General features: G+C 44.1%; 1 protein-coding gene across 1 annotated transcript in view; it reads left to right on the top strand.

Annotated features, from left to right (window-relative positions):
* The window catches only part of LOC309559482 (cytochrome P450 2G1-like), an 85,339-nt gene extending 71,458 nt beyond the window's left edge, over positions 1–13,881 (top strand). The window contains exons 8-9 of the mRNA XM_082262756.1: positions 12,491–12,632; positions 13,619–13,881. Of these exons, the coding sequence (XP_082118882.1) occupies positions 12,491–12,632; positions 13,619–13,806 (330 nt within the window). The 3' untranslated portion in view covers positions 13,807–13,881. The remainder of the gene's footprint in view (positions 1–12,490; positions 12,633–13,618) is intronic.
* Positions 13,882–14,102: the final 221 nt, after the last annotated feature.

The following is a 14,102-nucleotide window of genomic DNA, read 5'->3' as shown; positions in this document are numbered from 1 at the left end:
TACGTTGTCCTTGTAACGGGGATCCAGCAGCGTGGCCACCCAGTAATCAGCACAAGTTAGAATGTGGGCAACTCGGCGGTCGTTGTGGAGACACTGCAGCATGTAATCGCTCATGTGTGCCAGGCTGCCCAGAGGCGACGAAAGGCTGTCCTCTGTGGGAGGTGTATCGTCCGTGTCCTCTGTATCCCCCCAGCCACGCACCAGTGATGGCCATGAGCTGGCCTGGGTGCCACCCTGCTGTGAACATGGTTCCATCTCCTCCTCCAGCTCCTCCTCCTCCTCATCCTCCTCATCCTCCAGAACTGTGCCCCTGCTGGACAATTGTGTCCCTGGCGTTTGTGTATGCAGGAACCCACCCTCGGAGCCCCTTGCGAATGACTGCCCTGAAAGCCTTTGAAATGTTACCTCTTCATCCTCCTCCTCCTCATCCTGTGCCACATCCTCTTCCATCATCGCCCGAATTGTTTTTTCAAGGAGGCATAGAAGTGGGATAGTTAAGCTGAGAACGGCGTCATTGCCACTGGCCATGTTGGTGGAGTACTCAAAACAGCGCAACAAGGCACACAGGTCTCGCATGGAGGCCCAGTTATTGGTGGTGAAGTGGTGCTGTTCCGCAGAGCGACTCACGCGTGCGTGCTGCAGCTGAAACTCCACTATGGCCTGCTGCTGCTCGCACAGTCTTTTCAGCATGTGCAAGGTGGAGTTCCACCTTGTGGGCACGTCACATATGAGGCGGTGAGCGGGAAGGCTGAAGTTACGCTGCAGCCCTGCCAGGCGAGCAGCAGCAGGGTGAGAACGCCGAAAGTGCGCACAGACGGCCCGCACTTTCTGCAGCAGCTCTGACATATCGGGGTAGTTTTTAAGGAACCTCTGCACCACCAAATTCAGCACATGCGCCAGGCAAGGGATGTGCGTCAAACCGGCTAGGCCCAGAGCTGCTATGAGATTTCGCCCGTTATCGCACACCACCAGGCCGGGCTTGAGGCTCGCTGGCAGCAACCACTCATTTGTCTGCTGTTCCATGCTCCTCCACAACTCCTGCGCGGTGTGTGGTTTGTCCCCCAAACAGGCAAGTTGTAAAACTGCCTGCTGTCGTTTAGCCCTGGCCGTGCTGAAGTTGGTGGTGAAGGTATTACGCTGTCCGGATGAGGAGGCGGTAGAGGATGAGGTAGCGGAGTAGGATGAGTTAGGAACAGGAGGCAAACTGAAGCGCCCTGCAATCCTCGGTGGTGGAAGGACATGTGCCAAATTGCTATCCGCCTCAGGCCCATCCGCCACTGCATTTACCCAGTGTGCCGTTAGGGAGATATAACGCCCCTGACCGTGCTTACTGGTCCACGTATCGGTAGTTAGGTGGACCTTGGCACAGATGGCGTTGCGCAGTGCACACCTGATTTTTTCCCCCACTTGGTTGTGCAGGGAAGGGATGGCTTGCCTGGAAAAGTAGTGGCGGCTGGGCACGACGTACTGTGGGACAGCCACCGACATAAGCTTTTTAAAACTGTGCGTCTCCACCAGACGGAATGACAGCATTTCAAAGGCCAATAATTGTGAAATGCTGGCATTCAGGGCCAGGGATCGCGGGTGGGTAGGGGGGTACTTCCTCTTCCTCTCAAGTGTTTGGGAGATGGAAAGCTGAACGCTTCCACGGGACATTGTGGAGATGGTTGTTGGTGACCCAGGTGGTGGTGTTGCTGACAGATCGTCTGGTTGCGGGGTGGCAGGTGCGGGTATGACTACAGAGGTGGCTGGAGCGGCCGAGACTGCAGCAGAAGAGGAAGCAGGATGAGCCAGAGACGTTTCTTGGTTTTGAAGGTGTGTACTCCACTGCAGCTTGTGCTTTGCACTTAGATGCCTGATCATGCAGGTTGTGCTCAGGTTGAGAAGGTTTATGCCTCGCTTCAGGCTCTGATTGCACAGGGTGCAAACCACTCGTGTCCTGTCATCAGCACATTTTCTAAAGAACTTCCACGCTAGAGAACTCTTTTGAGCTGACTTTGGTGCGCTCGTTCCCTTGCTGCGTTGGGCAGTAGCAGGCGTAGTGTCTAGGGCACGGCCGCTCCGCTTCTGCACCCTGCTCCCTCTTCTGCTGTGCTGGTGGCTCTGTGCGACCACCGCCTCTTCCTCCAAACTACTCAGGTCACCTGCATGACCTTCATTCCATGTGGGGTCGAGGACCTCATCGTCCTCCACATCATCTTCCACCCAGTCTTCACCCCTGCCCTCCCTGTCGGTCTCCACAATGCTGAACGCCGCAGCAGTTGGCACCTGCGTTTCGTCATCATCGGAGACGTGCTGTGATGGTCCTTCCATGTACTCATCTTGAGAAATAAGTGGTTGGGCATTGCTGCACTCAATCTCTTCCACTTCTGGGGCAGGGCTAGGTGGATGGCCCTGGGAAACCCTGCTGACAGAGTCCTCAAAATGAATAAGAGACTGCTCTATGGCTTGGGGCTCAGACTGCTTGCCTGATTTGCAAGGGGGTGAGGTGAAAGACGGTTGGACATTGGCTGCAGGTGCCAACTCTGACCTTTCTGCAGTAGACTGGGTGGGAGACAATGTGAAGGAACTGGAGGCACTGTCAGCAGCAAACCAATCTACTATCGCCTCTCTGTGTTCTGGCCTCATCACTTCTAGAGGCGTATGATGCCCTACCAAATACTGATGCAGGTTCTGTCGCCTACTCACACTTGAGGAAGGTGTTTCACTTGTGCGTGTAGCTGGCACAGATCGACCACGTCCTCTCCTTGCAACAGGAGCTCTAGCAGCAGCACCACCACGACCCAGGCCACGGCCCCTATTTGACGCTCTCCTCATATTTCTGAAATTTAAGATCTTGCCCTAGAAAGGTCTTTATTGAATAGCGGAACAAAAGAACAACAGTATCGCACGGGTGTATCTCACAGTCAAATATGCAAACTATGCTGCAATTTAATGTTTTTAACACCAAAAGGGTGTGTATTGAATAGCGGAATAGGATAAAAAACTGTGTATCTCACACGTACAAACACAGACTAGGCCCGCTTAAATTTTTTCCTACCCTAAAGGGAGGATGAGGAAGAGGAGTATGGAACAGGCAGCACCCTCAAATCTTCAGAAGTATGAGATGAACCCCAAAAACTTGGAAAGGTGGATCTCACACGTACCGACACAGACTTTTCCGCAATTTAATTGAGCCACAAAGGTTTTTATTGAATAGCGGAATAGGAAATATGATCAAAAAAAAGTGTATGTTTTTCACACGTACAGAAGCACACTAGGCCCCAATTACTATTGTTTGTACACCTAAAAGGATGGATGAGGAGGAGGAGGAGGAGGAGTATAGAACAGGCAGCACCCTCAAAGCTTCAGAAGTATGAGATGAACCCCAAAAACTTGGAAAGGTGGATCTCACACGTACCCACACAGACTATTCCGCAATTTAATTGAGCCCCAAAGGTTTTTATTGAATAGCGGAATAGGAAATATGATCAAAAAAAAGTGTATGTTTTTCACACGTACAGAAGCACACTAGGCCCCAATTACTATTGTTTGTACACCTAAAAGGATGGATGAGGAGGAGGAGGAGGAGGAGTATAGAACAGGCAGCACCCTCAAAGCTTCAGAAGTATGAGATGAACCCCAAAAACTTGGAAAGGTGGATCTCACACGTACCGACACAGACTATTCCGCAATTTAATTGAGCCCCAAAGGTTTTTATTGAATAGCGGAATAGGAAATATGATCAAAAAAAAGTGTATGTTTTTCACACGTACAGAAGCACACTAGGCCCCAATTACTATTGTTTGTACACCTAAAAGGATGGATGAGGAAGAGGAGGAGGAGGAGTATAGAACAGGCAGCACCCTCAAAGCTTCAGAAGTATGAGATGAACCCCAAAAACTTGGAAAGGTGGATCTCACACGTACCGACACAGACTATTCCGCAATTTAACCACTTAAGCCCCGGAGGATTTGGCTGCTAAAGGACCAGGGGTTTTTTTGCGATTTTTTACTGCGTGACTTTAACGGACAATTGCGCGGTCGTGCGACGCTGTACCTAAACGAATTTGACGTCCTTTTTTTCCCACAAACAGAGCTTTCTTTTGGTGGTATTTGATCACCTGTGCGATTTTTTGATCACGCGCTACAAACAAAAAAAGAGCGTAAATTTTGCAAAAATAACAATATTTTTCACATTTTTTTATATGAAATTCCCCCAAAAAAAAAGTAAAAATCAAAATTTTTTAACATTTTTCGGCCAATTTGTTTTATGCTACCTATGTTTGGTAAAAAAAATCGCAAAAAGCGTATTTTGATTGGTTTGCGCAAAAGTTATCGCGTTTACTAACAAAGGGAAAGATTTTTGTCATTTTTGGTGTTTTTTTTTTAACGCGTAATGGCGGCGATCTGCGATTTTTTTTTTCGGTACTGCGACATTGCGGCGGACAGATCGGACCCTTGACTGACATTTTTGACACTTTTGGGGTTACCGGTGACATTACTGCAGTAATCAGTGCTATACATATGCACTGTTACTGCAAAAATGACACTGGCAGGGAAGGGGTTAACTTTATTGGACAGGGAGGGGTTAAGTGTGTCCTAGGGGCGTGATTCTAACTGTGTAGGGACATTCCTATTGGTGTAAAAGCAAAGATCCACCGTTCTACATAGTAGAACGGACAGATCTTCACTTTTACACAGGGAGAACTGACAGGCAGCTTGTTTACACAAGCTGCTCTGTCTTTCTCCCTTCACAGGAGCGATCGCAGTGTGACTGGCGGACATCGAGTCCGCCGGTCACACGCACTGACTTGCCTGTGAACGAGCCGCGGCGGGCGCGCGCCCGCCCGCGATAGGCTCGCAAGTCAGTGACAGGCGAGTGACGTACCGATACGTCACTCTGCCTGGCCGGGGCTGACCGCCGCAGTATATAGTCGTGCGGCGGTCGGCAACTGGTTAATTGAGCCCCAAAGGTTTTTATTGAATAGCGGAATAGGAAATATGATAAAAAAAAAGTGTATGTTTTTCACACGTACAGAAGCACACTAGGCCCCAATTACTATTGTTTGTACACCTAAAAGGATGGATGAGGAGGAGGAGGAGGAGGAGTATAGAACAGGCAGCACCCTCAAAGCTTCAGAAGTATGAGATGAACCCCAAAAACTTGGAAAGGTGGATCTCACACGTACCGACACAGACTATTCCGCAATTTAATTGAGCCCCAAAGGTTTTTATTGAATAGCGGAATAGGAAATATGATAAAAAAAAAGTGTATGTTTTTCACACGTACAGAAGCACACTAGGCCCCAATTACTATTGTTTGTACACCTAAAAGGATGGATGAGGAGGAGGAGGAGGAGGAGTATAGAACAGGCAGCACCCTCAAAGCTTCAGAAGTATGAGATGAACCCCAAAAACTTGGAAAGGTGGATCTCACACGTACCGACACAGACTATTCCGCAATTTAATTGAGCCCCAAAGGTTTTTATTGAATAGCGGAATAGGAAATATGATCAAAAAAAAGTGTATGTTTTTCACACGTACAGAAGCACACTAGGCCCCAATTACTATTGTTTGTACACCTAAAAGGATGGATGAGGAAGAGGAGGAGGAGGAGTATAGAACAGGCAGCACCCTCAAAGCTTCAGAAGTATGAGATGAACCCCAAAAACTTGGAAAGGTGGATCTCACACGTACCGACACAGACTATTCCGCAATTTAATTGAGCCCCAAAGGTTTTTATTGAATAGCGGAATAGGAAATATGATAAAAAAAAAGTGTATGTTTTTCACACGTACAGAAGCACACTAGGCCCCAATTACTATTGTTTGTACACCTAAAAGGATGGATGAGGAGGAGGAGGAGTATAGAACAGGCAGCACCCTCAAAGCTTCAGAAGTATGAGATGAACCCCAAAAACTTGGAAAGGTGGATCTCACACGTACAGACACAGACTATTCCGCAATTTAATTGAGCCCCAAAGGTTTTTATTGAATAGCAGAATAGGAAATATGATCAAAAAAAAGTGTATGTTTTTCACACGTACAGAAGCACACTAGGCCCCAATTACTATTGTTTGTACACCTAAAAGGATGGATGAGGAAGAGGAGGAGGAGGAGTATAGAACAGGCAGCACCCTCAAAGCTTCAGAAGTATGAGATGAACCCCAAAAACTTGGAAAGGAGGATCTCACAAGTACTGACACAGGCTATTCCGCAATTTAATTGAGCCCCAAAGGTTTTTATTGAATAACGGAATAGGAAATATGATCAAAAAAAGTGTATGTTTTTCACACGTAAAGAAGCACACTAGGCCCCAATTACTATTGTTTGTACACCTAAAAGGATGGATGAGGAGGAGGAGTATAGAACAGGCAGCACCCTCAAAGCTTCAGAAGTATGAGATTGTGTTCACTGTACCCCACAAAGATTGTGTTAACTGTACCCCACAAAGATTGTGTTCACTGTACCCCACAAAGGTTTTGTTCACTGCACCCCACAAAGATTGTGTTCACTGTACCCCACAAAGGTTTTGTTCACTGCACCCCACAAAGATTGTGTTCACTGTACCCCACAAAGATTGTGTTCACTGCACCCCAAAAGGATTGTCTTCTCTGCACCCCACAAAGATTATGTTCACTGTACCCCACAAAGGTTTTGTTCACTGTACCCCACAAAGATTGTGTTCACTGCACTCCAAAAGGATTGTCTTCACTGCACCCCACAAAGATTGTGTTCACTGTACCCAACAAAGGTTTTGTTCACTGCACCCCACAAAGATTGTGTTCACTGTACCCCACAAAGGTTTTGTTCACTGCACCCCACAAAGATTGTCTTCACTGTACCCCCCAAAGATTTTGTTCACTGCACCCCACAAGGATTGTTTGTCTTCACTGCACCCCACAAGGATTGTCTTCACTGCACCCCACAAGGATTGTCTTCACTGCACCCCACAAAGATTGTGTTCACTGCACCCCACAAAGGTTTTGTTCACTGCACCCCACAAAGATTGTGTTCACTGCACCCCACAAAGATTGTGTTCACTGCACCCCAAAAGGATTGTCTTCTCTGCACCCCACAAAGATTGTGTTCACTGTACCCCACAAAGGTTTTGTTCACTGCACCCCACAAAGATTGTGTTCACTGTACCCCACAAAGGTTTTGTTCACTGCACCCCACAAAGATTGTGTTCACTGTACCCCACAAAGATTGTGTTCACTGTACCCCACAAAGGTTTTGTTCACTGCACCCCACAAAGATTGTGTTCACTGTACCCCACAAAGGTTGTGTTCACTGCACCCCACAAAGATTGTGTTCACTGCACCCCACAAAGATTGTGTTCACTGTACCCCACAAAGGTTTTGTTCACTGCACCCCACAAAGGTTTTGTTCACTGCACACCACAAAGATTGTGTTCACTGTACCCCACAAAGATTGTGTTCACTGCACTCCAAAAGGATTGTCTTCACTGCACCCCACAAAGATTGTGTTCACTGTACCCCACAAAGGTTTTGTTCACTGCACCCCACAAAGATTGTCTTCACTGTACCCCCCAAAGATTTTGTTCACTGCACCCCACAAGGATTGTCTTCACTGCACCCCACAAGGATTGTCTTCACTGCACCCCACAAAGATTGTGTTCACTGTACCCCACAAAGATTGTGTTCACTGCACTCCAAAAGGATTGTCTTCACTGCACCCCACAAAGATTGTGTTCACTGTACCCCACAAAGATTTTGTTCACTGCACCCCACAAAGATTGTCTTCACTGTACCCCACAAAGATTTTGTTCACTGCACTCCAAAAGGATTGTCTTCACTGCACCCCACAAAAATTGTGTTCACTGTACCCCAAAAAGGTTTTGTTCACTGCACCCCACAAAGATTGTGTTCACTGTACCCCACAAAGGTTTTGTTCACTGCACCCCACAAAGATTGTGTTCACTGTACCCCACAAAGATTGTGTTCACTGTACCCCACAAAGGTTTTTTTCACTGCACCCCACAAAGATTGTGTTCACTGTACCCCACAAAGGTTGTGTTCACTGCACCCCACAAAGGTTTTGTTCACTGCACCCCACAAAGATTGTGTTCACTGCACCCCACAAAGATTGTGTTCACTGTACCCCACAAAGGTTTTGTTCACTGCACCCCACAAAGATTGTGTTCACTGTACCCCACAAAGATTGTGTTCACTGCACTCCAAAAGGATTGTCTTCACTGCACCCCACAAAGATTGTGTTCACTGTACCCCATAAAGGTTTTGTTCACTGCACCCCACAAAGATTGTGTTCACTGTACCCCACAAAGATTGTGTTCACTGTACCCCACAAAGATTGTGTTCACTGCACTCCAAAAGGATTGTCTTCACTGCACCCCACAAAGATTGTGTTCACTGTACCCCACAAAGGTTTTGTTCACTGCACCCCACAAAGATTGTGTTCACTGTACCCCACAAAGGTTTTGTTCACTGCACCCCACAAAGATTGTGTTCACTGTACCCCCCAAAGATTTTGTTCACTGCACCCCACAAGGATTGTCTTCACTGCACCCCACAAGGATTGTCTTCACTGCACCCCACAAGGATTGTCTTCACTGCACCCCACAAAGATTGTGTTCACTGCACCCCACAAAGGTTTTGTTCACTGCACCCCACAAAGATTGTGTTCACTGTACCCCCCCAAAGATTTTGTTCACTGCACCCCACAAGGATTGTCTTCTCTGCACCCCACAAAGATTGTGTTCACTGTACCCCCCCAAAGATTTTGTTCACTGCACCCCACAAGGATTGTCTTCACTGCACCCCACAAGGATTGTCTTCACTGCACCCCACAAAGATTGTGTTCACTGTACCCCCACAAAGGTTTTGTTCACTGCACGCCACAAAGATTTTGTTCACTGCACTCCAAAAGGATTGTGTTCACTGCACCCCAAAAAGATTGTGTTCACTGCAGCCCACACACAGAAAAATGGATGTGGATCACTGACACCTGCCTATCTCCTATCCCACACCACACAGCAATATCGATTGTAGTTTGTAGAACACACTTTCCCTAAAATTCAGCAGACTCTGTCCCTAACAGGATTGAGAAGAGATCGTAGATCAGGAGAACTAAGTGCAGACCCCACCCCACACAGCAATATCGATTGTAGTTTGTAGAACACACTGACCCTATAATTCAGCAGACTCTATCCCTAAAATGCCTACAACTCGCCCTGCCTAAACACTCCGACCTGTCCCTCAATTCTATCCGGACACAAATGTTTTTTTCCTGCCTATCTTTCCCTAATCAGCAGCCAGCACGTTGATGTGTGCTCTGTCCCTGATCTAAGCAGCATAATGACGCCGCTGCGGCTGCCTCGAACTTATAAAGACTTGGTCACATGCTTCAGACGGCCAATCACAGCTACTGAGACATTTGCAGGCATGGCTGGGATGGCTTAAGGCACACCAGTTAAACGATTGTTGATTGGCTGTTGAAAGCCCGCCATGAAAAGAGCGCCAAAGCATGCAAAACCCGGAAATAAAACGACCAAACACGGATTTTTACCCGAATATACAGTAAAGTGTCCGTGTTCGGGTAACAAAAATCCAATTATTCGGTACGAACATGAATAATACAGTCCGTGTTCGCTCAACACTAGTCCTGGGTCATGCCCCATTAACTATTAATCACACAAAAAAAGTTCTTAAAAATTGTCATTTTTGATAAAAAAAGCCAATTATTGAAAAAAAAAAAAAAAAAAAGAGATTTTTTTTATTTTGACTTTGGATTTAGTATCTGGGGGGTCTAAAAAGTGTACATGTGAAGTTTCAGCTCTGTAGCATGTCCAGAACCATGAAAAGAAAAGATACATTTTCAGTAGAGCAGGGATGGTGGGACCCTCCTTTTACACCTATATGATCTTTTTTTCTGGTTCTGGACATGCTACAGAGCTGAAACTTCACAGGTACACCTTTTAGACCCCCCAGACACAAAATCACACAAAAAAAGTTCTTAAAAATTGTCATTTTTGATAAAAAGCCAATTATTGAAAAATTAAAAAAAAAAAAAAGAGATTTTTTGGATTTAGTATCTGGGGGGTCTAAAAAGTGTACATGTGAAGTTTCAGCTCTGTAGCATGTCCAGAACCATAAAAAAAAAGATCGTTTGTATTAGAAAACTTTCAGGTCACACCAATATGGTTTCTCGCTTTGCACAGCACCTTACCGCTTTAATAGCAGGCATTTTTTTGGGTTCTTTGGAGTCAGAAAAAACATCTGAACTTGTGTATAGTGGTACTGTGCACAAGTTCTGATGTTTTGCCTGCCTCCAAAAACCCCCAAAAAATGCCAGCAAAAACACACCTGGGCATTTTTTTTTTTGACGCTAGCGTTTTTTTTGGCATTTTTTGGGGTTCTTTTGAGGCAGACAAAACATCTGAACTTGTGTATAGTGGTATATATACACACATACATATATTTATATACACACCTAGACATATATAGGTGTGATAGTAGCAGAAATATATTACTGTAAATGATTTCATTAGCGCAAGCATATATTTCTGCTACTATCACACCTATATATGTCTAGGTGTGTATATAAATATATGTATGTGTGTATATACACCACTATACACAAGTTCAGATGTTTTGCCTGCCTCCAAAACCCCCCAAAAAATGCCAGCAAAAACACACCTGGGCATTTTTTTTTTTTGACGCTAGCGTTTTTTTGTCATTTTTTTGGGTTCTTTTGAGGCAGGCAAAACATCTGAACATGTATATAGGGGGTATATATACACATATATGTCTGAATATATACCCCTAGACATATATAGGTGTGATAGTAGCAGAAATATATTACTGTAAATGATTTCATTAGCGCAAGCATTTATTTCTGCTACTATCACACCTATATATGTCTAGGGGTATATATTCAGACATATATGTGTATATATACCCCCTATACACATGTTCAGATGTCATGTCTGACATCAAACATGTCCTCAAAAAAGCACTGGCAGTGGCAGCCCCTGCAGCATAAAAAATGCTTGGCTGGTGAGAAGCCATATGGGTGTGCCGAAGCAATTCAGAGAAATTATCATTTCTCTATAGCGGTCACCCTGCTATGGAAGGGTTTTGTCACCCTGCCATAGCAGTCACTGCCAGTTAACCCTACACTACACTACGGTCCCCTTACACTTAACACTTTCCCTACAGAAACTAAATTTTTGAAGCTAACTTAAGTGTAAAGGAGCACTCTAACTACACTAGATATCCCTTTCCTCACACTAAAAATAGCTAAATGACACTTTTAAAGTAAAATTAACAGAACTGCTTCCACTCTCTTCCATGTCCAGTATAACAATGCTAGGAATATGGCGGGGGCGATCTTATATACTGGGGGGCGTATTCACTAATGATTGGTCTAGGGACCCCCTAGTCACTCCAATCACATTCCTAGCATTCTCCTGCCCCCTCAATTGGCTTTTGCTAATGGTTCTGGTCCAATCATGGGCTTTTAAAGCCCGTTTCCTGAAGCATTGCATTTTGGGCAGTTCTGGTTGCCGAATTCCGAACTTTTTGGGCAAAAAGTTCTAAATTCGGCCGAACCTCGAACACCCAATGTTCGGGCCGAACCGATGGTCGACCCGAACTGTTCGATCATCCCTACTGTACACGGTAATGTGTGCCTCAGGAGTGTGAGCTCTGTCAGCTAAGCATGAACCTCTGATGCGAGTATGCGAGGGATTGTAAAGGTAAGCGGTTTGGGGGTATTTTATCATTTTCTATAATGGATATTTTACGTCTTCCTAACCATATTGCATACAAGCAAATTAGTTGTCCACATATTACTTTATATTATGAAATTTAAGCCATCTCCTTCAAGGTCACTCAGTGTTTTTAAATTACAAATAAAGTCTGCATCACATAAAAATTAAACAAAAATTACTTTGCCTAACTCAACAGCTGCAGTCACTACAAGCATATAGTGCTCTAATAAATACATAAAATTAAGGTTGTGACTGCTCTATACCTTTTTATAAATACAAATTTCATAACAATAAATAATTCATCAAAAATGAATATTAAAGTGCCTGATTGCAAAAATCAATAATCATAAAGTGCATTGTGCCAAATAGTTACCAAAATTATATATAAAAGACCATATATTTAATAACAAGTTCTGTATCCACAAATTCATATACAGTTAATAAAGTGCTCAGTGCACACAAAAGTTTATCATGTGCAAAAATCATGTGCAAAAATTTCATAAAGTGCAAGAATCATGTGTCAAAAAAAAAAAAAAAAAGTTTCCATTCCATAAAAGTGCTAGTACTCCAAACGATGTTTTAATTCCCAGGGTTTACACCGAGTCTTCTTCACCTTCCACACTGGCTACTATCTATCGGGTATTTTTTTACTTCTTCCTAGTTAGGTAATATTAGTTGTCCTAATATTATTTTATATTCTGAAATGTATTAAGCCCTCTCCTTCAATGTCACTCTGTCTTTTTGTGTGTCTTTAGGGTACAGATGTCTATCCATTACTATGTTCTGTTCATCAAGACCCCAAGAAGTTTACTACTCCCACTAAGTTCAACCCCAATCATTTCCTGGACAGCAATGGCTGCTTTAAGAAGAATGATGGCTATATGCCATTCTCTGCAGGTACATTTACATTTTAAAGAGACAACACATTATTAGGTTAAAAAGCAGCTACTGTATACTCAACATGAGAGGGGTCCTGTGTTTGTTATCCATCTTGATGACCCTTTGTGAAGAACCTGATTGACGCAATGGCTGCTTTAAGAAGAACAAAACCTTTATACCATTTACTGCAGGTACATTTACTATTAAACCAGAACCGTATTCTTAGGTCATAGTGTAACTATACTTACAGTAACAGAAATAAGAGGGTTCCTACTTTTTGGTATATTTCTTGATGACCTTTTGTTTGTGATGTACCCGATTGACTCTTTGTTTGTGAAGTACCTGACTGATGCAAAGACTGCTTTGGAACTAATTAAGTCTTCGTGCTGCTCTCTGTAGGTACTGTACATATACATTTTAAGCAGACATGCATGCATAGGTTAAAGTGCAACTATATTTAAAATGAGAGGGGTCCTGTTTTTAAAATCCTTTCTGTTAACCCTTTGTTTGTGAACCACCTGATCAAGGCAATGGCCACTTTAACCACTTCAGCTCCGGAAGGTTTTACCCCGTTAATGACCAGGCCATTTTTTGCGATACAGCACTGCGTTGCTTTAACTGACAATTGCACGGTCGTGTGATGCTGTACCCAAATAAAATTAAAAGCCTTGATTTTTGGTATCCTTCTTGGTGACACTTTATGAAGTACCCAAAAAACTCAATGGCTGCTTTATAAAGAAGTAAGCCTTTATGCCATTCTCTGCAGGTACATTTGCATATTACCCAGACACTACATTCTTAGGTTAAAGATCAACTATGTTCAAAATGAGAGGGGTCCTGTTTTTCGTACCCATTTTACATTCAATAAACTGCATTTCTACTCAATAAACTGCAATATGTAACTGCCTTTTTTGTACTGTACTAAAAAATGAACAGTATAATTTTTGGAGGGGTCAAAAGTATATTCATATAGTGCAAAATGTAACTGCCTTTTTTCTTTTTAGGAAAGAGAATTTGTGTTGGAGAAGCTCTGGCCCGTATGGAGCTGTTTCTTTTCTTAACAACTATCCTGCAGAACTTCAAACTGACATCCAAGACTAAATTCACGGATGAAGACATCGAACCCAGAATGACAGGATTTGCCAATGTCCCCAGATTTTATGAGATGTCTTTCATCCCTCGAGTTTTGTAGAATGTTGCCCACCTCAAGGAACAAATCCACTTTTCCACAAGTAGATACTTTCCTTCTATGAATGAAGATCCTTAGAGCTGATGTGGAAAAGGCTTTTTACCTTGCATCCTTTTGCATGCTTCAAAGGAGAAACAGCACACTATTCAGTACCAGCCCTGTTTCCCACTGGGTACCGTGACAGTGTAGCAGTTATGTATAAGGGTGGGGCTTAGTGTGGAAGATGAGGCAAGTAAAGTATTGGTTTTCTGGGCAACATATCTCGCTACTAATGCTTCTTTTCTATTGCATCATTATTG

Source organism: Pelophylax lessonae (genome assembly GCF_965119305.1).
Source record: "Pelophylax lessonae genome assembly, chromosome: 7".
NCBI classification, from domain to species: Eukaryota; Metazoa; Chordata; class Amphibia; order Anura; family Ranidae; genus Pelophylax; species Pelophylax lessonae.
This window is presented reverse-complemented; position numbering and strand designations above follow the sequence as displayed.